The sequence below is a fragment of the Ictalurus punctatus genome, chromosome 16 (assembly GCF_001660625.3).
Source record: "Ictalurus punctatus breed USDA103 chromosome 16, Coco_2.0, whole genome shotgun sequence".
Taxonomy (NCBI): domain Eukaryota; kingdom Metazoa; phylum Chordata; class Actinopteri; order Siluriformes; family Ictaluridae; genus Ictalurus; species Ictalurus punctatus.
In genome coordinates this window covers 23,825,266-23,850,263 of record NC_030431.2, presented here as the reverse complement: position 1 = coordinate 23,850,263, position 24,998 = coordinate 23,825,266, and the positions used below count along the sequence as shown (strand labels likewise).

The window sequence follows — 24,998 nt, the reverse complement described above, 5'->3', positions numbered from 1 at the left end:
TTTTGTGAAATATATGTATCGCTAACGATGTCTCCGTGCTCCTCCGAATAGTGTGAGTGGTAGCAGACAATAATAATAATAGTAATAATAATAGTAATAATATAATAACAATAGTAGTAGTAGTAGTAGTAGTAATAATAATAGGAATAGCACTAGCTACACATTAAAGACCGTTCCTGGAAATGGGTGTGTTTGTTCTTCATGTACATGGAGAACTCCGATTCCCACCTCAAGTGGTGTTGATTTATGGAAATGTTCACGTTGTACGACGTCCAGCTCCTTCCTCGGTGTTTGTTTACAAGTTCATTGTATGCCCACTGGCCACGAGCATCTGTCTATCGCTTGGAGTTTTCATTTAAAAAAAATCTAAACCGAAAAAACAAGCGTGAGCTTAAAAAAGTGTTGGGATCCTCCTTGCACACTCATGACCCCAACTGATCTGAACATCTACCCCAAATTGACATGATCACACATGATCTGCGGTGGTGTTCTGGAGCCTCTCGGTCAAGATCTCGCTCGTTCTCGCTCGTCCGTTGTGTTTTCCTGCTCGCTCCTCGCCGCCAGAGTCCAAAGATCACGCTAGTGTTTGCTTTCTGAGTGAAACCGCCACGCTTTATTGCTCCGTCCGACTTGTCTCTCCTCCTGACTCCACCCAGCCGCTGGTTCGAGTCCTCACTACACTCCTGCATTCACACCTGCTTGGTCAAGCGTAGGTGTACGTGCGTGTTGAATCGTGGGAGCTGCAGTTCACCTCCACACAGTGTCCCTGTGTGTCGTGGTGGCTTGGGCTTAAGCGAGGTTTCTTCAGGAGCCTGCATGGGACGTCGGTGACTCGGGTACGTGTCTGAGCTCTGTGTGGATTTCGCTCTGTGTAAGCCGTTTCGTGGTCGAACTTGAGTGATACGGCGATGGTTACGGAAGAACTTGAGCCTTCTGACGCGTACAGGTTGTGTTTAACATGATCAGATGCTGTTAAACTTTCATCAAACATTAACAGACTGGATGTTTCTCTTGCCTTTATATATAGTGGGTAAAATAGTATCACGTTCTGACCGTACAGATGTTTCCAGGTGCTAGTTTAGTTCCAGGATCAATGTGGTTTTTAGGAATATAGGTATATATCTAGTGTGTGGGTGTGTGGAAGGGGGAAGGGGTGTGTTTTGGTGGTGGGGTTTTCTAGACCGCCAATGTCACACATAACTGAAAGTCAGTGACCTGTTACGAGTTGCTGTGACACACGGGCCGTGTTTAATGGCTTTTGAATTGCTAATGACGCTAGACATTAACTTTCTTAACCTTTTCTGTCCTTTTTAAATAAAATAAAATTTGACCCAAAGTGTCACTTCCTGGTTCTCATCAATCTGCCTCTAGACAAATACGTCTATGTGGCCAAGATCATTCCTTATAAAGCCACGGAGCTTAACGAGTATAACGCTTTATTCCGTTTCTTTTCCGTCTCTACGGACAGCTTCGTACGGCTGCAGGAGATCAGATAAAAGAACGTTACCGAAGGTGTGTGTGTGTGTGTAGGTGTAAGAGAAAGAGACAGGCCTCAGGTCTAATGTTCAGGGTTTATGGCTTACGTGTTATCGCTTCTTCTGTAATTTGCACCGATCTCAAAGGGCTCGGTGAGGAAGGTCAGAATTCTGCGATCGGACACGAAGCATCGAGAGCCTGTGAGAGGGGTGAGGTTGTATAATCTCGTTTATAAATTAATAATACACCAGACACTGCGAGTGAGAAGTTTGGTCAAGCTTAAAGAAAGAGGTTGCGGTTAAATATTCGGAAATTAGATCGTCGATGTAAGAAATAAACAAGACTTTAAAAAAATAAATAAATAAATAAAACATCTATATTATCGTATTCGAAAAATCTAGTACTGGAGAGATCCGATCTAAATCGCTTTAATTAAGCACGTGTAGCACACGACGTGTGTTTTTGTCTTGCAGTTCCTCCCGACGGTCTAATATAAACACTAGGACAAATACGTGCCGTATATATACACGTTCCACTTTATCGTAAGTATTGTAATCTACAATATTCTAATCTAAGCACAGAACACGTCATGTACGAGCGGTAGCGTGCACAAACTTCAGCACTGAAATGCTGGTCCTCAGATGCTAGTGTTGCAGGGCTTTAAATAAAATTCATTCTAACTAACCGAGCGCCATCCTCGGAAACCTTTCAATCGCGGAAGAAAAGAGAATATTTTAGAGTTTAGCTCGCTAAATAACCTGCCTGCTAATCGGCTAATTGGCAGTTCGTATAAACCCGTAAGATACCGCAGGTTTACTCGCAAACCTACGCCGGATTATATTCTGCTCAGAAGGGGTTTATTTATTTATTTATTTATTTATTTATTTATTTAGTCTACAATGGCAGCTCTGATAACAGTGCGTCTGCAAATCACACTTGTGTAATCGAAGTTTTCGGTAAGGACGCGTTTATTTAACGTTTTAGGGAAGGAGTCTCCAGTGTCAGAACTTTGTAAGAGCTAAAGCTGTAAGTTTTTAGGTTTTCCACCACTGAAAAAAAAAAAGTCTCCAGAACAAAAGATTTGATTTGTGGTGTTTGTGGTGTTTGTTGTGTTGTTTATGGCATTTGTGGTGTTGTTTATGGGGTTAGGGTTAGGGTGTTGTAATATTTATGGTGTATGTTGTGTTTCTGGTGTTGTTTATGGTGTTTGTGGTGGTGTTTATGGTATTTGTTGTGGTGTTTGTTGTGGTGTTTATAGTGTTTGTGGTGTTGTTTATGGTGTTTGTGGTGTTTGTTGTGTTTATGGTGTTTGTTGTGGTGTTTGTTGTGTTGTTTATGGTGTTTGTTGCGTTTATGGTGTTTGTTGTGGTGTTTGTGGTGTTGTTTATGGTATTTGTGGTGTTTGTTGCGTTTATGGTGTTTGTGGTGTTTGTTGCGTTTATGGTGTTTGTTGTGGTGTTTGTGGTGTTGTTTATGGTATTTGTGGTGTTTGTTGTGTTAATGGTGTTTGTTGTGGTGTTTGTTGTGTTTATAGTGTTTGTGGTGTTTCTGGTGGTGTTTTTTGTGTTTATGGTGTCTGTGGTGTTTGTGGTGTTGTTTATGGTGTTTGTGGTGTTTGTTGTGTTTATGGTGTTTGTTGTGGTGTTTGTGGTGTTTGTTGTGGTGTTTATGGTGTTTTTTGTGGTATTGTTTATTTTGTTTGTGGTGTTTGTGGTGGTGTTTGTGGTGTTTGTTGTGGTGTTTGTGGTGTTGTTTATGGTGTTTGTGGTGTTTGTTGTGTTTATGGTGTTTGTTGTGGTGTTTATGGTGTTTGTGGTGTTTATGGTGTTTGTTGTGGTGTTTGTGGTGTTGTTTATGGTATTTGTGGTGTTTATGGTGTTTGTTGTGGTGTTTGTTGTGTTGTTTATGGTGTTTGTGGTGTTTATGGTGTTTGTTGTGGTGTTTGTGGTGTTGTTTATGGTATTTGTGGTGTTTGTTGTGTTTATGGTGTTTGTTGTGGTGTTGTGTTTATAGTGTTTGTGGTGTTTGTTGTGGTGTTTGTTGTGGTGTTTGTTGTGGTGTTTGTTGTGGTGTTTGTGGTGTTTGTTGTGTTGTGTATGGTGTTTGTTGTGGTGTTTATGGTGTTTTTTGTGGTGTTTGTGGTGTTTGTTGTTGTGGTGTTTATAGTGTTTGTGGTGTTTTTTGTGGTGTTTGTGGTGTTTGTTGTGTTGTGTATGGTGTTTGTTGTGGTGTTTATGGTGTTTGTGGTGTTTTTTGTGGTGTTTGTGGTGTTTGTTGTGGTGTTTATGGTGTTTGTGGTGTTTGTTGTGGTGTTTGTTGTGGTGTTTATGGTGTTTGTGGTGTTTATGGTGTTTGTGGTGTTTGTTGTGGTGTTTATGGTGTTTGTGGTGTTTTTTGTGGTGTCATATTTACAGTGTTAGTGATTTGTGTTTTAACTGTGAAGTGCTTTGGGATTTAAAGTAAAAGCACATCATCATCATCGTTATCCGTAGTGCACAAGTACAGAACAGTGTAAAAGTCTTTCAAGTATATTTTCTTTTTTTCATTTATTTTATTTCATTTTTCTTTCGTGTCTCCGAACGTTAACGCGTCAGTAGAAATGAGTGTGTTTTAATTTGAAAGTAATCATCCAGCACATTAAAGTTTGGGGGAATTTTTTTATTATTCTCTTTAAGAAAGGAACACGTGATGGAGAATCGTGTTTAGAATGGTTCTAAAAAAAATAAAACTAAATAAAAACCATCATGGAGGCTTTTCTGGAACGAGTGAAAGAGAGAGCTCGAGTCTGTAGAAGAACGTTTGCCTGGTTTTGATCCAGACGGCGTTATACAGTTGTAATAATGGATGCCTTTGGGTTTGATAACAGTGTTAACTGTAGCTTCTACTTTGTTTTGAGCATTAAATCGTGGGGGAAGAAATATGACAAACTGAGTCAAGCAGGATAATGAGAGAGAGGGAACGAGAGAGAAAGAGAGAGAACGACAGAGGGAGCGGGAACGAGCGAGAGAGGGAATGACAGAGAGAGGGTTCGATAGAGAGGACGACAGAGATAGAGAGAGGGAGAGAGAGAACGAAAGAGAGAGAATGAGAGAGGGAGCGGGAACAAGAGAGAAGCGGGAACGACGGAGAGAGGGAGAGAGAGAATGACGGAAGGAGCGGGTACGAGCGAGAGAGGGGATGAGGGAGAGAGAGGGAACGAGAGAGAGAGAACAACAGAGAAAGAGAGAGAATGACAGAGGGAGCAGGAACAAGTGAGAGAGGGAATGACAGAGAGAGGGTTCGATAGAGAGGACCACAGAGATAGAGAGAGAGAGAGAGAGAGAGAGAGAGAGAGAGAGAACGACAGAGAGAGAATGACAGAGGGAGCGGGAACGAGCGAGAGAGGGAATGACAGAGAGAGGGATCGATAGAGAGGACGACAGAGATAGGGAGAGAGAGAGAGTGAGAGAGGGAACGACAGAGAGAGAGGACGACAGAGATAGGGAGAGAGAGAGAGTGAGAGAGGGAACGACAGAGAGAGAGAGTGAGAGAGGGAACGACAGAGAGAGAGAGAGAGAGAGAGAGAGAGAGAGAGAGAACGACAGAGAGAGAATGACAGAGGGAGCGGGAACGAGCGAGAGAGGGAATGACAGAGAGAGGGATCGATAGAGAGGACGACAGAGATAGGGAGAGAGAGAGAGTGAGAGAGGGAACGACAGAGAGAGAGAGAGTGAGAGAGGGAACGACAGAGAGAGAGAGAGAGTGAGAGAGGGAACGACAGAGAGAGAGGACGACAGAGATAGGGAGAGAGAGAGAGGACGACAGAGATAGGGAGAGAGAGAGAGGACGACAGAGATAGGGGGAGAGAGAGAGAGGACGACAGAGATAGGGGGAGAGAGAGAGAGGACGACAGAGATAGGGAGAGAGAGAGAGAGGACGAAAGAGAGCGAACAACAGAGGGAGTTGGGATGAGTGAGAGAGAGAACGAGAGCGAGAACACATCACCCTGTCATTAACAGCCCTGCTCTGATAAGAGACACGGTTATAAAATGTCCTCTTGTTCTGGTTTATCATTAACCACATGGAGAGTGGAAACACAGCAATAACCTTCTGATCGCGATCACGCCTGAGCGGATCAACATTTTCTTTTTAAGGCACGGCAGAACACTGGTCCGATCCATTTCTCTTGTCGTTCCCGTGCACTTGTGGAGGATCTGGTGAAGGAAGACTCGCCCGTAGACGCTGTGAACTCCATGCGCTTGTGTTTGGCCGTGCACTTTAACTTCACAATGATATCCCTTCTATATGGAGTGTTCTCGGGGGGCACACTGGCGCAGTGGTCAGCCTTGCACCTCTGGAGTCGGGGGTTTAAATCCCACCTCTGCCCTACTGCATGCGCACTGAATTTGCGTGTTCGGATGCATACTTGATACGCTGATTTCGCATTCCCAAATGGTCCGTATTGTGTGAATGGGTGTGTGATTGCGCCCTGAGATGTGTCGGCACCCCGTCCAGGGGGGCCCTCGCCCTGTGTTCCGAGTTCCCTGGGATAGGCTCCAAGCTCCCTGTGTACTATAAACAGTACATCATTTGGATGGAAGGAGTGTTCTCGCTAACAGCATGCACTAATAATAATAATAATAATAATAATAATAATAATAATAATAATAATAATAATAATAATAATAAAAATTAGCTTCAGTTACAGAGAAAGACAGACTCTCATCCGGAAGACTTTCCCGTGTTGGAAATCTTAAAGTTACAGATTTATTGATCGTTCCAACGTCCTGGCACTGGAGACTCCTTCCAAAATGCCCTGTTACAGAAAACATCCACATTTTTTTTTTACATTTTTAAATCAGTCTCAGCGTCCACCGCACCACTCGGGCGTTCAAGCTGATCCTATAAAACGGAGAAAGTGTTCGAACGAGCGCGTTAATATAAAGCGGTCGTTCGCAGCTGCGCTACGGTCAGAGCTGCTGTTCTGGAAAAATGAATCGACACCTTCTGACCAATCAGAAACCGCGATTTCAGCAGCATTTTTGGTCTCTAAGAGGGCCTTGATAGTCCTGAAGTTTGGTCCTACAACCTTCAGACCAAATGGTCACTGGTGCCGAACCTTAACCACTGTAGCTCTCCATGTTCGTTTGTTTGTTTATTTATTTATTCTCGTCTTCTGTTCAGCATGCTGCCGGATGCGTAGGAAGAAAGATGGGCTCTGTGCTGTCACTGTGTGGTGTGAAGAGTAAGAAACAAAACGTACAGGGTATGTCGTCGACATCATCATCATCATCATCATCATCATCATCGGGCTCATTTATATGATGTGTGAGAGTTTGAGTCGAACTGCACGCTTTAGCTGGAACAAACTTCCCTCTTAGACTAAACGAATAAAAATTCATATTTAACGGACGGTTTAAAATATACAGTATATAAAGTATCCAAAAATGTGAATTAAGCTGCCAATAATAAAACACTTCACATATATTCGGTTCAAAAGAGACGATCGCACAATCAATTCATTAATTCACTGAATGATTGGTTAAATAAACAAATAAATTCTTTCAATAATTAGTAAGTGTGGATTTAGAAATCCTAAATTACCACTCTTCATAAATGATGGCTGTTCTGGTGCAGGGTATTATGGGGTTTTATCATTGTTTGTCCGTAACCAATGACGACAAACCAAATAAGTTCCATGTTTAGAGAAATGTCTGGCGACGTATATTCACCGGATTTCTCCCTGTACGTCTGCATTATAGTTCATTTGAATAGTTCTGTAATTAGCTTCGGGAAAACTCTTTATTTCTGTCATTTCTCCTGATTTATTTATTTATTTATTTATTTATTTATTTATTTATATTGATGGTGTTTTCTTGGGACACAGAGGAGAGGCACTTGCGAGCAAACGACAGAGAATTTAATCTCTCCTTCGGATATGCTGTAAGTAAAGGTCACCGCAGAGAAGTCATGATGTCTACATGGTGTTTGTGTGTGTGTGTGTGTGTGTACAGTACTGTATGTAAATGTGTTGTTGTGTCTCTGCAGAACAACGCCATCAAAACCTCTAAATACAACATCTTCACCTTTCTGCCGCTCAACCTGTTCGAGCAGTTCCAGCGTCTGGCCAACGCCTACTTCGTCTTCCTGCTCATCTTACAGGTGAAATATACACTCGCCATACACTGCAGGACGAGAGTGTGAGAGTGTGAGAGTGTGAGTGTGTTTGAGAGTGTGAGAGAGTGTGAGAGAGTGTGAGTGTGTTTGAGAGTGTGTGTGAGAGAGAGAGACTCGTCCTGATCTCAGGGTTCATCAGTTTATCTGTTTATCACTGATTTACAGCAGTGATACAGAATCAACTAAACTGATATAACTGACATTTTTGTACATTAACTCTTAATGTTTTGATTAGTTTAAATTAATATTTTATAATAATTTACAATAACATTTTAATTAAGATTTGTGTTTCAGTGTTGTTTACAGTGTTTCTAGTGTTTGTGGTGTTGTGTTTATAATGTTTGTGGTGTTTTTACGGTCTGGTGGTTGTAGTGTTTTTGCTATTAGTGGTGTTTGTTGTGGTGTTTGTGGTGTTCGTATTTTTGTGGTGTTTGTTGTGGTGTTTCTGGTGTTTGTGGTGCTGTTTATGGTGTTTGTTGTGTTGTTTCTGGTGTTTGTTGTGTTGTTTATGGTGTTTGTTGTGTTGTTTATGGTGTTTGTTGTGTTGTTTATGGTGTTTGTGGTGGTGTTCATGGTGTTTGTTGTGGTGTTTGTTGTGTTGTTTATGGTGTTTGTGGTGTTGTTTATGGGGTTAGGGTTAGGGTGCTGTAGTGTTTATGGTGTATGTTGTGTTTCTGGTGTTGTTTATGGTGTTTGTGGTGGTGTTTATGGTATTTGTTGTGGTGTTTATAGTGTTTGTGGTGTTTGTAGTGATGTTTATGGTGTTTGTGGTGTTTTTTGGTGTTTGTTGTGTTGTTTATGGTGTTTGTGGTGTTTGTTGTGTTTATGGTGTGTGTTGTGGTGTTTATGGTGTTTGTGGTGCTTATGGTGTGTGTTGTGGTGTTTATGGTGTTTATGGTGTTTGTTGTGTTTATGGTGTGTGTTGTGGTGTTTATGGTGTTTATGGTGTTTGTGGTGTTGTTTACGGTGTTTGTGGTGTTTGTTGTGTTTATGGTGTGTGTTGTGGTGTTTATGGTGTTTGTGGTGTTGTTTACGGTGTTTGTGGTGTTTGTTGTGTTTATGGTGTGCGTTGTGGTGTTTATGGTGTTTGTGGTGTTGTTTATGGTGTTTGTGGTGTTTGTTGTGTTTATGGTGTGTGTTGTGGTGTTTATGGTGTTTGTGATGTTTGTTGTGTTTATGGTGTTTGTTGTGTTTATGGTGTGTGTTGTGTTTATGGTGTGTGTTGTGTTGTGTGTTGTTTGTTGTGTTGTTTATGGTGTTTGTGGTGTTGTTTATGGTGTTTGTGGTGTTTGTTGTGTTTATGGTGTGTGTTGTGGTGTTTGTTTTGTTTATGGTGTTTATGGTGTTTGTTGTGTTGTTTATGGTGTTTGTGGTGTTTGTTGTGGTGTTTATGGTGTTTGTGGTGTTGTTTATGGTGTTTGTTGTGTTTATGGTGTGTGTTGTGGTGTTTATGGTGTTTGTGGTGTTGTTTATGGTGTTTGTGGTGTTTGTTGTGTTTATGGTGTGTGTTGTGGTGTTTATGGTGTTTGTGGTGTTGTTTATGGTGTTTGTGGTGTTTGTTGTGTTTATGGTGTGTGTTGTGTTGTTTGTTTTGTTTATGGTGTGTGTTGTGGTGTTTATGGTGTTTGTGATGTTTGTTGTGTTTATGGTGTGTGTTGTGTTTATGGTGTGTGTTGTGTTGTGTGTTGTTTGTTGTGTTGTTTATGGTGTTTGTGGTGTTTGTTGTGTTTATGGTGTGTGTTGTGTTGTTTGTTTTGTTTATGGTGTGTGTTGTGGTGTTTATGGTGTTTGTGATGTTTGTTGTGTTTATGGTGTGTGTTGTGTTTATGGTGTGTGTTGTGTTGTGTGTTGTTTGTTGTGTTGTTTATGGTGTTTGTGGTGTTGTTTATGGTGTTTATGGTGTTTGTGATGTTTGTTGTGTTGCAGTTGATCCCGGCGATCTCGTCTCTGTCATGGTTCACTACAGTGGTGCCGCTGCTCCTGGTGCTTTGCATCACACTGGCCAAAGACGGTTCAGACGACATCGTAAGCGCTGTTCACGTTACTCTACTGTCTCTCCTGTCCCCTATCAGATCAGTCTGAGCTGAGAGCCGTGATCCAGCTCACCTCAGACATCAGACTAAACAAATTCTTTCAATAATTCAATCACTTTGTTAAAGCTCACGACAGCTGGAACTGATTTCTGTGTGTGTACAAAATATGATGTTCCAGTTTCTACATGTACTTAGATCACATTTCTTTCATTTCAATATAAAATTTTCATTTGGGTTAAACTTCACCCTGACCAATCACAAGTCACATCCTTCACACACAGCTTTTATGAAAACTATGCTTACAAGCTTGAGTGGCCTAGTGAGCAAAAGCTAACCCAGCAAGTAAAAACTTATATAATGGACTAGCATGTAAAGCTAGCACGCTAAGTGAAAACTAACCTAGCAAATGAAAACTAGCAAATAAAAGATCACCTAGTGGATGAAAGCTGACATATAAAAAAGTAACCTAGCATTTTAAAACTAGTAAGTGAAAGAAAACATAGCAAGTGAACTGCATGGGTAAAATAATGCTCATTTGATAGCAGTTCCTGCGACTTTACAGTGTCCATTAGCAGTGAGTAAAGACGCTGAAATGACTAGCGTCTTTACGATTGTACCACAGGTCCACTCGCTTTCACTAACCGTTAACAGAAATTTCATCATCAGAATTTATTCCTCACGCACACCCTCAAAAAAAAACTGTCCCGTTTTTCTCTGTGTGCAGAACAGACACAGAAATGACAGACAGGTGAACAATCGCAAGGTCGACGTCCTCATCGATGGACAGTGAGTTTCTGCTGTCGCACCTCCATACACGTCCATACACGTCCATACACGTCCATACACCTCCATACACCCCATACACGTCCATACACCTCCATACACCTCCATACACGTCCATACACCTCCATACACCTCCATACACGTCCATACACCTCCATACACCTCCATACACGTCCATACACCTCCATACACCTCCATACACCCCCATACACCTCCATACACCTCCATACACCTCCATACACCCCCATACACCTCCATACACCTCCATACACCCCATACACCTCCATACACCCCCATACACCTCCATACACGTCCGTACACCCCCATACACCTCCATACACGTCCGTACACCCCCATACACCTCCATACACGTCCGTACACCCCCATACACCTCCATACACGTCCGTACACCCCCATACACCTCCATACACGTCCGTACACCCCCATACACCTCCATACACGTCCATACACCTCCATACACCTCCATACACCCCCATACACCTCCATACACCTCCATACACCTCCATACACCCCCATACACCTCCATACACCCCCATACACCTCCATACACGTCCGTACACCCCCATACACCTCCATACACGTCCGTACACCCCCATACACCTCCATACACGTCCGTACACCCCCATACACCTCCATACACGTCCGTACACCCCCATACACCTCCATACACGTCCGTACACCCCCATACACCTCCATACACGTCCGTACACCCCCATACACCTCCATACACGTCCGTACACCTCCATACACCCCCATACACGTCCATACACCCCATACACCTCCATACACCTCCATACACCTCCATACACCTCCATACACCTCCATACACCTCCGTACACGTCCATACACCCCATACACCTCCATACACCTCCATACACCCCATACACCCCCATACACGTCCATACACCTCCGTACACGTCCATACACCTCCGTACACGTCTGTACACCTCCATACACCCCCGTACACGTCCATACACGTCCATACACCGCCATACACCCCCATACACCTCCATACACCCTCATGCACATCCATACACCTCCATAATTATAATAATAAGTATATATATATATATATATATATATATATATATATATATATATATATATATATATATATATATATATATATATATATATATTACTTTATTGTTTACACATGGGACTTGCTTTTCCTACTGAGGAGTTAACTTATTATTATTATTATTATTATTATTATTATTTCCTCCAACAGGCTGAGGACTGAAAAATGGATGAATGTTCAAGTGGGCGACATCATTAAGCTGGAGAACAACCAGTTTGTCACTGTGAATATACTCACACTCGTACAGTCTTTTTCACACATTTTCATTTTGGAGCCACACACTGCCTTCATTATCTCCTCATTCATATCTCCTCCTCCGTATTCCTCATTATTCCCTCTCTCCTCTGTCCCATCCAGGCCGATCTGCTCTTACTGTCCAGCAGCGAGCCTCTGAACCTCATCTACATCGAGACGGCTGAACTGGACGGGTAGGAAAAGGTTCACGACACGTAAAAACTACACGTAAAAACCTTCAGTATCCTCTCATTCTCTCTCTCTCTCTCTCTCTCTCTCTCTCTCTCTCTCTCTCTCTCTCTCTCTCTCTCTCTCCCAGTGAGACCAATCTGAAGGTGAAACAGGCTCTGACAGTCACAGGAGATATGGGAGATAACATTGACATTCTGGCAGCTTTTAATGGTGAGTCCTACTTACTTTTCAAATCTATTCCACTACAGACGTAACGTAACTTTAATAATAACAAGGCAGTCTATGGACACACAGTTCTTATAACTTTAAAATGAAATGAAATGAAAATCCGATCACCTTTAAGTGGCATCACTTGGGTCTTTACGCATGAGCGCAGTGAGGATTAGTCAGGCCTTTCGAATTTATTACTACAAAACATATGATGCTCCTTATTCATTTAAAGCTGGAATGTTTGCTGCAAAACACTGGTGTCAAAATTAATGGCACCCCATGCTATTAATATTTTCTATATTGCTGAATGGGATCTTTTTAAAACAATATATTTTCCAATGTAAAAAAAAAAAAAGCTATTTGTCCTGAGAGACACTCGTTTTAAAATGATTTGCACTCCGTACCGTTAATATAGTCTATTCGCGAATTTTATATTTTGAAAAAATATCATTTCAAACATAAAACATGCATTTTCACCCCTGTAGAGCACTCATTTCAAAACTATTGGCACCCCTACAATTAATATCTTCCATATAGAGTATTTTCCCTGCAAAAGAAAATTATTGGCATCCCAACAATTAATATTTGGCAGAAACTAGTACTTAGTGGAATTCATAAAGCCTTCAGTGTGTGTGTGTGTTTGTTAACTCTGTTCTGGGTGTGTTTGTTCAGGTGAGGTGCGCTGCGAGGCTCCCAACAACCGTTTGGATAAGTTTACAGGAACGTTGACTGTGCGAGGGGAAACGTTCTCTCTGGATAACGAGAGGATTCTGCTCCGAGGCTGCACCCTGCGCAACACAGACTGGTGTTTCGGCCTTGTGCTGTTCGGAGGTACACAGCTGAGCCAACCTCGTCTATCTAAGTTACCTCACATCAATTCCATTAGGTTACGTCACCCAAATACTAACTAATACAACTGTCTGGATTATTATTTTTGGCTGTAACAAATAACACCATACAAAATAATGGAATCATTATAGGATTATAATTTATAGGATCAATATAATGTCTATATTTATTACACTGAAGACAAAGAACTAGCCAATATCAACACTATGGTCTAGTGCAGTGGTTTTCAAAGTGGGGGCCACCAGGGGGCGCCCAGGGGGCCTCAACAATTTGGTGTGAAAAATAAATACATAATTTGTTAACGGGGCATGTTTTAAAGGTACCGTCTCAAATATAAGACATTTTGAAAGAATGACATTTTCCCTATGTTTAAGACTGACGATTCCTGTCAGCAAATGACCACTTATCATTTCAGTTTCATGTAACTTCTAAATGTTCTTCAGCTTACGGTCTAGTACCCGGTAACTGCTAAGAATTGTTCAGTAGCTATGTAAGTAACGGACTCGATTCTCATTATTTCGTAACTGATAAAGAAGGTGTGCCGTTATGATAGTAAGGTATGTACCTATTGAATTTAAAAGGTTAAAACTTTATATAATGAACTGAAGTTGTGCTTTTTGCCGTGTAAACCTCAACAGGAAATCACAGATAAACGCTTTCCTGTAGATGTACTCGCACTTTTGAGCGGTTTGTTATGGTGTTTTCTGAACCCCACCAGGTCCTGACACCAAGCTGATGCAGAACTCTGGGAAATCGGTATTCAAGCGTACGAGCATCGATCACCTGATGAACGTCCTGGTTCTGTTTGTGAGTGATTTTAGAAACTGCGTTCGGGTCTGAAAACAAACAAATGCTTCTGTTGATGCACGTGTTAAAAGTTTCTGGGGGGGATAAAAAAGGTTTACTTCTGTCCTCCAGATTTTCGGCCTCTTGGGGGTTATGTGCACCGCTCTGGCTATCGGGAACTCGATTTGGGAGCATCAGGAGGGCACTTCGTTTATAGCCTTCCTCCCTCGGCAGGACGGCGCTGACGCCAACTTGTCCAGTTTCCTGTCCTTCTGGTCCTACGTCATCATCCTTAACACAGTGGTGCCCATTTCACTCTATGTAAGGTCAGTCTGCACATCTGATACTCGTATTATCCTGATACTCCAGGATGTTTACTTTTAATCGGATGGGGGGGGGGGTCTACATTTTTGTAATGATGGATATTCTGTAAGTCATTCTGTAAGTGATACTATTTTGGTTCTATTATTCCCTTTGATTTCTCCATATGCAGCGTGGAGATCCTGCGACTCGGAAACAGCTACTACATTGACTGGGACAGGAAGATGTACCATGCTAAGAGCGATACTCCCGCCCAGGCCAGAACCACAACGCTAAATGAAGAGCTGGGCCAAATCAAATACATCTTCTCCGACAAGACCGGCACCTTAACCCAGAACATCATGACCTTCAATCGGTGCTCCATCAATGGGAAGTCGTACGGTGAGACCATGAGATCATTCTGATTCTCATATATATTATTTATTTATTTATTTTTAAGTTATATGAAAATATATAGGGTATTTTTGGTTTTCCTTTCTATTCATAAAAAGTAAGGAATATTTTCCTTACTTTCCTTTAAATTCTGCTACGTGATGGAAACCAACCAATGGATTGTAACTTTTGTTTGGTTGTTAGTTTCAGCAAGGTTGGCCATATACAGCATGACAGAGAGTGTATAGCGAGCGTTAGCGTTAGCAAGTATAGTCTGGATACCCTGCTGAAAAAAATAATAGAAACCATCACAGCAATTCCAATGGATTCCACTACAAATACCATTATAAAGCATCGGCTAACCATTAAAACTATTACCATTACAGTTATTGGTCCTTAATGGTATACACTAGACATAATATGCCATATAGAAAGCAACAAATTACCAGTAGAGAATTACAGGGACCATAACAGTTTCCATTAAAACCATTAGAAATTCTATAAGGGCTTCTATTGTTTTTTTCAATAGGGTAAACTGGTTGTTTTTTGTGTTGTTGTTGTTGTTGTTTTCTTCTCCAGGTGAAGTTGTGGATTTTGCTGGACAGAGGGTAGAGATCACTGAGGTCGGTAACAAATTAAATGAGATATCTGTAGTTGTGCTTACTGTATGTTCATATTGTGGTTGCATCTGCTTCTCAAGTTCTCATCATTTGTGAGAATCGGCGCAAGACAAGACCACTACTTACCTTTCTCTCTCTCCTTCTATCTCTCATATGTAGAAAACTGAAAGCGTGGACTTTTCGTGGAACTCACTGGCTGACCCAAAGTTCTCTTTCTACGATCATGCCCTTGTGGAGGCGGTGAAGATGGGAACTCCTCAGGTTCAGGCTTTCTTCAGACTACTTGCACTGTGCCACACTGTCATGCCTGAGGAGAAGACAGAGGGTAAGAGTGCGCTGTCTAGGACACTGAACTGTCTCTGGTATTGTACTTAATGCAGATTTAACTTGCTTAAATAATCAGGTACACCTCAAACTATGTACATCCTGAAGGCCTTAAATATGTTAATGTGTGTGTTTTAATGTCTTGCTACTAACAACAACAGATTTTCACGATTTTGTACTGGAAATGAGGCTAACAACGTAGCTAACTAGCACATAGACATTATGTCCTTTCTGGAGATAATGCGAAGCCAATGTGACACAGTTATCAAGTTAGAAACATCTCTAATATAATTTCTTCAGATGTGCTGGTGCATTTCTTAGAAAGGGTTTGCTTTATACGTAGCACTGACAGTTTTAGCTAGCTAAGTAGCACATAGTTATGTCTTTGCACAGACAAAATGGGAAATATAAAAACAGAAATGCACTATAAACCAGACAAATATGTTAAGAATATTAATATTTATTTCGGATGTGTTGGTACATTTCTTAGAAAAAGCTTGGTTTCTTTTATAATTTATATATCCTATGTATAGCATTGACAGCTAACTGAATTTCCATGAATTCGGCCATATTGAGCAAATTTTGAATTCCAAATGACCATTAATGTGTGGGGGGAAAAGAGAGAACACAATACAAACAAATGCAACAAGACAGACGACATATTTGCTGTTTAGGTGGTTAAAGTTGAGAACATACTACAACAGCAAAACATGGATGACAAAAGGCTACATTCTGTTATATTACTGGAAATGCTTTGAGCAGTTTGGCTAGTTAGCTAGCTAGCACGGTAACTAAGTGACACTAAACAAAACAAAGCCGTTGACGCTATCAATGGTTCCCTCAGATGTTAGTAAATTACCACAGAAAAGGTTAGTTTGACTATAATTACAGTTTAATTACACATAGCATCAACTTCTAACTGAACATTAAAGTGAACGGGAAGTAGTTTGTGAAGAGCTCAGTCAGCCATGTATTAGCATTTACAGCGAACAGAATGTCCATGGGTTCTGCTATATTGAGAAATGCTGTGCCGCAATGATCATTAATAACATTGCTAGGCAATGGCGCTACAGTATATGAATGCCAATTGAGATAGCTTGCTAGCTAGCATGTTGTTGTTGTGTCTTTATACAGACAACGTAAAAGCATAATGACAGCATAAACAAGACAAATCCATCAAGAATATTAACATTTACCTCAGAGTTGCTAGGAAAAGGCTTACTTTGACTAAAATTACACCTAGCATTGACCACTAACTGAAAAGCGATGCGAACAGGAAGTAGTATGTGAAAGAAGATTGTGTGGTTTGTGAGTGATGTGTGTAATGAGGTGTACACGGCCTTCCTCTCCAGGTCAGCTGTTCTACCAGGCTCAGTCTCCTGATGAAGGAGCTCTGGTCACTGCGGCGAGGAACTTTGGCTACGTGTTTCGCACTCGCACCCCCGAGACCATCTCCGTTGTGGAGATGGGGACCCACACCACGTACGAGCTGCTGGCCGTGCTGGACTTCAACAACGTCCGCAAGAGGATGTCTGTAATTGGTGAGGAATGGATTACTGCATATTATTTATAGGTGTCAAAACCAAAAGGCTACGTAAACTCGCACAGTTTTTACATTAGAACAGTATTAGCGAAACATAACTGGCACACGTACAAAAACTGACACTTAGCATTTGTCTTCATATTCAAAAGTGCTGACTCATGGGTGTCTAAAGAAAGGAAGAAAGTTCATAGAGAGAACACAACTGACACAGTTTTTCTTTTTACTAAACTTGCTAATCTGACACTATATCCAGTATGTTGTATATTTAATCATCTATTTTTCAAAGAACCGTCGTGCATTCAACATCAAAAACTGTTTTAATTACGCGCGTGTGTGTGTGTGTGTAGTGCGGAGTCCAGACGGCAGGCTCACTCTGTACTGTAAGGGGGCAGACACAATCATCTATGAGAGGCTTCATCAGTCCTGCTCCAAACTAATGGAGGCCACCACCGAGCACCTCAATGTGAGTGAGAGAGTGAATGTGTGCGTAAAAATATGGACGAGGGGTGATGTTTCTAACATTGTTAAATATTACATTACATACTTATCCTTAAAAGCTGAAACTCAAAATATCACTCGTTGCATTGTATTCATTTTCTGAGTTGACCGTGTGTGTGTGTGTGTGTGTGTGTAGGAGTTTGCTGGTGAAGGCTTGCGCACTCTGGCTCTGGCCTATAAGGACTTGGATGAAGCTGAATTTGCCGTTTGGAGGCGGCGCCACCATGAGGCCAGCACTGCAATGGAGGACCGTGAGACTAAGCTAGATGCCATATATGAGGAGATCGAGAAGGATCTGATGGTGAATAAAAGCAGATATCTTTCCTTATCGTGATTTTGTGTTTATATAAAATGTAAGTTTTATAAGGCCACACATTCTTCACGAGGAGTGACAGGCACAGAGGCCACGCCTCTTTCAGTGGGACAGATGGGCACATAGGCCACATCTTTTTCAGTGGCAAAGACAGGCAAAGAGGCCACGCCTCTCTCAGTGGGACTGATGGGCACGTAGGCCACACCTACTTCACTTGGACTGACAGGGAGAACAGACCACGCCTCCATCACACTATAGTTATCAAAGTACTTTAAAAAAAACCTTTGAGGCATTACTAGATTCATATCGCAATTTTTTACAGTCCGTTACCACATTACAAAAAAATTATATGAGCATTCATAAAGATCATCACTTAATTGAAAGTGATAAATAAATAACATTTTGTAAAAAAAACAAAAAAAAAAACAAAGTGTCAAATTGATACTGATAAACTGTTATTAAATATTAATTTAAATATTTGTAAATATTTAATATTGATAAATCTAATATAATGTACTTGTGTTTATATAATTACACTAAACTAACCGTGTGTGTGTGTGTGTGTGTGTGTGTGTGTGTGTGTGTGTGTGTAGTTGATCGGGGCGACTGCAGTGGAGGATAAACTGCAGGATGGAGTTCCTCAGACCATCGAGCAGCTCTCCAAAGCCGACATCAAGATCTGGGTGCTCACAGGAGACAAACAAGGTCACACTGCTACACTTACTGTTCACCAGTGCTGCACCTCCACCGCTTAAGTATTCCTGTACTGTGTACTGTCGTGTAATCAATCAGCCGAGACATGCTAGGTGTCCAAAATGTGCTTCAAACGAAGCTGAATCATTTTCGAGTCAGATTCAGACTCGGGTAGGAGGCGTGGCCTAAAGACAAAAGGTGAACTCGTACAACAATTGATTCAGATAATAATATGGTTTGGATTTGATATTTGCATTAATTATATCGTTTTAAATAAACGTATGCGGTTCAAATAGAATTACGATGTCCAACAAATAGAAAACGATGTCCTTTGAGGTCATTGTGTCGTGATTTCGACAAGCTTCGTGCTTTGCACGATTGTACAAAAGGCACTAATCCCTCCTGATGATGCTTATCGTCTGCGTTGTTGTGCAGAGACGGCGGAGAACATCGGCTACTCCTGCAACATGCTGCGTGAGGAGATGACCGAGGTGTTCGTCATCGCCGCCGACACGCCGGAGGAGGTTCGGAAGGAGCTCGTGTGAGTCTCGCTGCTCGATGTCGCATCTTTTCAATAATATCAACCGACAGTATTAAGTGAGGGATAAAACACTTCAGGATGTACTGTTACAGAAAAATAATGGTGTCATGTGGCCTGAGAAGTTCACGTTACCACCCCGAAGTTGATTTTTCCTATAAAAGAACGTCCCGATGTGTTTTATTCGTCTCAACAATTCCGTTGTATTTTTTATCCATTTGTAGTTACGTTTAATGTCACGGAGCGTCCTTGAAACACGTTTAATAAAACACTACGTACGTGGGCTGCTACTTCTAATGGTGCTAGTGCTGATGCTTAAAGAATATTGACGAACTCGTTATGATAATCTCGTGGAATGTTCAGGAACGCCAGGAAAAAGATGGCTCCGGGTGCCTCGGACGAGCCGCCCTACGTGAAGAGCGGGATTATGGGTAAAAAGGCTCCGGTGTTGCTGGATGAGAAGGTGGATGGAGAGTATGGACTTGTCATAAATGGACACAGTCTGGTGAGACACACACACACACACACACACGCATATCCCCAAGTTTTTCATCCTCACTTAACGATTATTGAAGTAGACTACATTAATGATGATCACAGGATTAGAAGTAATTGGGTGATTATTCGGATTGTTGACGCGTGAGGAAAAGAGTGTCATGCCGAAGTTACAGGGCTGTAATGAATCTGAATTTGAATGCCATTTGAATGATGTTATTGAAAGCCTTGTCAGTCATTGGAGGACAGGACTGGTTAGTACGATGGTTGAGGAGTTCACGATGCTTTTACTAGATAAAACGTTTCATCGTGATTTCGGTCATTTGTAACTTAATAAACTGAATCTCATTTTATTACCGTCTTATCTTTTCATAAATGAACGAAATAGATTAACGCATACGTTGTGTCTCCCTGCAGGCGTACGGTCTGCAGAAGGACCTGCAGGTGGAGCTGTTGCGCACGGCGTGTATGTGTCAGGCGGTGATCTGCTGCAGGGTCACCCCGCTGCAGAAAGCTCAGGTGGTGGAACTCGTCAAGAAGCACAAGAAAGCTGTGACCCTCGCCATCGGAGACGGAGCCAACGACGTCAGCATGATCAAGGGTGGGTGGGGCCTGGTGTAGGGTCAGGATGAGAGAGGGAGGAGGTTAAATAATAAAAAAAATAAAAAAATAAAAAGACAACAAATGTGACATGAATACATATTTAGTCTTTAATACGTTCTCTGTCTCTCCCTCTCTTTTTCCTCTCTCCCTCCCCCTGTGTAGCGGCTCATATCGGAGTAGGGATCAGTGGGCAGGAGGGCATGCAGGCAGTTCTATCCAGTGATTTCTCCTTTGCTCAGTTCCGGTACCTGCAGCGCCTCCTGCTGGTCCATGGCCGCTGGTCGTATCTACGCATGTGCAAGTTCCTACGCTACTTCTTCTATAAGAACTTCAGCTTCACCTTCGTGCACTTCTGGTACGCCTTCTTCTGCGGCTTCTCTGCTCAGGTGAGTGGGAATCGGAGTGGGAGGGAGGGTGGGTGAGTGGGAAGGAGGGTGGGAGGGAGGGTGGGCGAGTGGGAAGGAGGGTGGGAGGGAGGGTGGGAGGGAGGGTGGGCGAGTGGGAAGGAGGGTGGGAGGGAGGGTGGGCGAGTGGGAAGGAGGGTGGGAGGGAGGGTGGGCGAGTGGGAAGGAGGGTGGGAGGGAGGGTGGGCGAGTGGGAAGGAGGGTGGGAGGGAGGGTGGGAGGGAGGGTGGGCGAGTGGGAAAGAGGGTGGGAGGGAGGGTGGGTGAGTGGGAAGGAGGGTGGGAAGGAGGGTGGGAGGGAGGGTGGGCGAGTGGGAAAGAGGGTGGGAGGGAGGGTGGGTGAGTGGGAAGGAGGGTGGGAAGGAGGGTGGGAGGGAGGGTGGGTGAGTGGGAAGGAGGGTGGGAAGGAGGGTGGGAGGGAGGGTGGGCGAGTGGGAAAGAGGGTGGGAGGGCGGGTGGGCGAGTGGGAAAGAGGGTGGGAGGGAGGGTGGGCGAGTGGGAAAGAGGGTGGGAGGGAGGGTGGGCGAGTGGGAAGGAGGGTGGGAGGGAGGGTGGGCGAGTGGGAAAGAGAGAGGGAGGGAGGGTGAAAAGGAGGGAGGGTGGGAGAGGAGCCCTTTGTCTGTCTGTCTGTCTGTCTGTCTGTCTGTCTGTCTGTCCACCATTCTGTCTTCATGTCTATCCAACCCTCTGTCTGTCTGTCTACCTGTCTATCCAGTCATCTGTCTGTCTGGCTTTTTGTCTAACCCTCTGTCTGTCTGACTAAATGAAAAATGTTGGATGGAAAATGTTCAAATGTTAGTACATCATATGCAGAGTGACTCTTGGTCACGTTGTTGTGTCTTCTTTTTGTCTTGTTGGAACAGACGGTGTACGACGAGTGGTTTATTACGCTTTATAACCTGGTGTACACGGCCTTACCCGTCATCGGCCTGAGCCTCTTCGATCAGGTGTGTCCTCCAGATGTCTCCTTTATTTAATAACTCTTCACATTTATTTTTGTGTGAGTTTATCATACTCTCCTGCTGTGTATCCTTGGTCATGGTCTCTTTGCAGTACAACCTGCAGTTTGCTCTTTTATATTATAAGTGTTATGATACATAACTGTATATATGTGTGTGTGTGTGTGTGTGTGTGTGTGTGTGTGTGTGTGTGTGTGTGTGTGTGTAACACTCAGGATGTTAACGACCGCTGGAGCCTCCAGTACCCGCAGCTGTATGCACCGGGCCAGCAGAACATGTACTTCAGTATAACGGCGTTTTTTAAGATCCTGCTGCATAGCTGCTACAGCTCGCTCGTGCTCTTCTTCCTGCCGTACGCCGCCATGCACGACACGGTGCGCGACGACGGCAGAGACATCGCCGACTATCAGTCGTTCGCTCTGCTCGCCCAGACCTGCCTGCTCTTCGCTGTCAACATTCATGTATGTGGCTGTAATTAACACTCAACACACTCGATGCTTATATATATATATATATATATTAGTAAATTCGTAACAGGTTGTGTGTGTGTGTGGTTGTTAAAGCTGGGTTTGGACACGTACTACTGGACGGCGGTGAATCAGTTCTTCCTGTGGGGAAGTCTGTCTGTGTACTTTGCCGTCACATTCACCATGTACAGCAACGGCATGTTCCTCATCTTCACCTCCTCCTTCCCCTTCATCGGTGAGTCACCTCCTTCAACACTTCACACTGTGTGTGTGTGTGTGTGTGTGTGTGTGTGCACATTTTCATGATTGTGGACAAAGATTGCTATTTTTATAAGAACAAGGATTTAAACATGGTGTATAGGAAAAATGTTATTTAAATGATATATTGTATATTGAACTTCCTAAGACTTAGTCAGTAATGGTGTGTGTGTGTGTGTGTGTGTGTGTGTGTGTGTGTGTGTGTGTGCTGTGTATCAGGCACTGCAAGGAATTCCCTGAACCAGCCCAGTGTTTGGCTCACCATCTTCCTCACCACCATCCTGTGTGCGTTGCCCGTGCTGGGGTTCCGATTCCTGCTCAACCAGCTCCGACCAACCATTAATGACAAGGTACACACACACACACACACACACACACACTCTCTCACAGTAGTGGTTCAGATTGCTGCCATCATAAATTCTGCTAAGTACTGCTATATTGTAGCCCAAAATCTGCTTGCCTCTGCCAGGAGGTTAAGACGCCCCTAGATGGAGCTTTCACCAATATAATGACCCCGAAATGACCTCCAAAGCAACACACAAATACGTCGAAGAACACGAATTTTTATGCAGGAGTTCATCTCACCATCTCTCTCTCTCCTCAGGTGCGTTACAAAATCAGGCAAGCCAAAGCCGTGCTTCCTCCTCCCACTCGCCGGTTCCCACGGCGACGCATCAGCACCCGTCGCTCCGGTTACGCCTTCTCACACGCTCGCGGTTATGGCGACCTCGTGACCTCTGGCCGTTTCCTGCGCCGACCCGTGAAGAGCCGCCTGGCGCTTTACCCTTTAACGGAGTCCCCCGTAGCGGAGAGCTCTCCCCAAACGTATCGCAACATCACGTCCTCCTAACACACCTCATTCGACACCAGGGGGCGCGCTTGCAAACTGTTTCGCACATTAAAAAGGAGTCGCGCCAAGTCATCGAGGGAGATTCACGAGGAGAAAGAAAGAAACACACAGACGTTCACAAGCAACAAATCCGTAATATCTAACATTTCAGGAGTGTGTCCTTTAATATAAATAATGACACGCTACGGCGGTTTATTCCAAACAATACGTTTTCATATACTTTCATCTCTTCCGTTTATCTGTACAGGGTTTTTTTTTTTTTTCATCTCATCCTCTTTTTTTTTTTTTTTTTAAATGTGCAACTGATTTCTAATAGATTGGACAAATTGTCAGAGTCTACACTCTTGGAGAGTAAAGAAAAGCAATTCAATGTTAAAATTGAAGATCATTTGTGCCTTTATAATGCTCTTGTCAAGATTTTTCAGGGGAAATGAGCCAAAAAAAAAAAAAACAGGTGTTGTGAGGTTGTGAATTCAAGCTGTGGAGAGAAATTTCACAACTCCTGAGTGGTGCAGCAGAAAATTCTTTATTTGCTCTGGAGATCATGTGTTCTCTAAAGATCCAACAGAGCCAAACTGACCATGTTCTCTGGGTGATCATCAGCGATCATGGGTGTATGCACATGTGGAAGAGCGTGGATAGAACTTTCCTCCAGTTGTACAGTTCAGTGCATGCTTAATCTGATCTGGTTTATTTTTTTCTCCTTCATCTCAGAGTATACAAGATATCAGTACGGCCCTGTCCTAAATATGTGCTTTTTTGGTTATGCATAGTGTGCTCGACCAGAGTATACACTACTAACTAAAATGCCGGTGCCATTAAATTTGTGATGGTATACCGTCCGTATTCGTCAGTGTGATTTTGAGAACATCGTTTAGTCACGCACTTTGGAAGAGAACCTCAGGCACGATTTGGGATTATCGTGAGTAGTGGAAGAAGACCTGCGATGGGGCCATTGTTTCAAATTCTTTCAAATTCTTTCCCACTGAAGCAACTCCATTTTAACTTTAAACATCTGCAAAGCCAATGTCGAATTTGTCTCTGATGTATTCAGAATGAAATGACGATGTTTCTTCTCATCACGTAACATAAGCACTTGTAAATGTTTCGGAGTTGTTGTTGTTGTTGTTGTTTTGTTTTGATTTTTAAATAAACTCAGATTTCATTGACGTTTTATGTCCGTTTTCAAGTGTTCGATCTGATTGGAATAGAGTTTAGAAAACTTTTTTTTTATTTTTTTTTAAATAAACTTTATGTATATTTACGGTGTAAATGATTTTTGTGTAAGTCGTCATTTTTCGATGAGGTATTTCGTCTGTATTTTTTAAAGTGCTCCAGTTTTAAAATATCGGTATTTTTAAAGGAAGAATTATCGGATGTGTATGGATATGGGCTGATGCTCAAGGTTTCTTTACCGGTATCCGTATCAGCAGAAGAAAACCTAGCGATAACATGACATCACTACAGGAAGAAAAAAAAACAACGACAACCCATAAACCCTGAACAACCCGCCATCAACCGGCCAGTTTATAGTCTTTAATCTTGTCCTTGTTCCATTCACAGTTTCAAATTCCTATAATGTGGACTGATAAAAATTTACGACGTGCTGCAAGATATGTGGAGAATTATTTGATGGGTTGCTTCATCAAGACTGTTGAGTAGAGAAACTTTCTATTCGATGGTTGCGTTTATGAATACAATACTACCATGCTTCTATCCACTATACCTTTCTCTAATGTTATTTCTGTCTGATTTACACTTCCTAACCCCATACTAACAACGTCACAATCCATATACTTCTTTTACTCTGTGCCCAAAATAGTCATTTTTGTGCTCCCACTTATAACCGAAGCCAAAATATAAGTGTGCTACTGGAACAGAGCTAAAAGAGTTTCCTGTCCCAAGTCCTGTGGCATCACG

General features: G+C 42.6%; 1 protein-coding gene across 2 annotated transcripts; it reads left to right on the top strand.

Annotated features, from left to right (window-relative positions):
• Nucleotides 1–174: 174 nt before the first annotated feature.
• Nucleotides 175–24,247, top strand: atp8b5b (ATPase phospholipid transporting 8B5b). 2 transcript variants are annotated; one of them, XM_017489513.3, is made up of 28 exons: nucleotides 175–836; nucleotides 6,640–6,721; nucleotides 7,343–7,398; nucleotides 7,504–7,617; nucleotides 9,559–9,657; nucleotides 10,390–10,451; nucleotides 11,701–11,773; nucleotides 11,908–11,978; nucleotides 12,104–12,186; nucleotides 12,859–13,017; nucleotides 13,754–13,842; nucleotides 13,954–14,147; nucleotides 14,315–14,523; nucleotides 15,094–15,137; nucleotides 15,294–15,459; nucleotides 16,811–16,999; nucleotides 17,349–17,464; nucleotides 17,636–17,800; nucleotides 18,406–18,517; nucleotides 18,941–19,046; nucleotides 19,407–19,548; nucleotides 19,956–20,139; nucleotides 20,304–20,527; nucleotides 21,408–21,491; nucleotides 21,719–21,964; nucleotides 22,067–22,205; nucleotides 22,448–22,578; nucleotides 22,833–24,247. In XM_017489513.3, exons 2-28 carry the CDS (start codon nucleotides 6,667–6,669, stop codon nucleotides 23,076–23,078), a joined length of 3,558 nt encoding a protein of 1,185 aa, XP_017345002.1. In that variant the 5' UTR covers nucleotides 175–836; nucleotides 6,640–6,666; the 3' UTR covers nucleotides 23,079–24,247. The 2 variants fall into 2 exon arrangements, with proteins under 2 accessions (XP_017345002.1, XP_017345003.1); XM_017489514.3 differs by lacking the exon at nucleotides 175–836 and adding an exon at nucleotides 1,378–1,685.
• The last annotated feature ends 751 nt before the right edge of the window (nucleotides 24,248–24,998 follow it).

Coding starts and splice junctions, on each gene's coding strand:
- atp8b5b (XM_017489513.3), top strand. CDS start 6,667: ATGGGCTCTGTGCTGTCACTGTGTGGTGTGAAGAGTAAGAAACAAAAC. Junction 7,399..7,503: donor ATCTCTCCTTCGGATATGCT/GTAAGTAAAGGT, acceptor GTGTCTCTGCAG/AACAACGCCATCAAAACCTC. Junction 11,774..11,907: donor AGAACAACCAGTTTGTCACT/GTGAATATACTC, acceptor TGTCCCATCCAG/GCCGATCTGCTCTTACTGTC.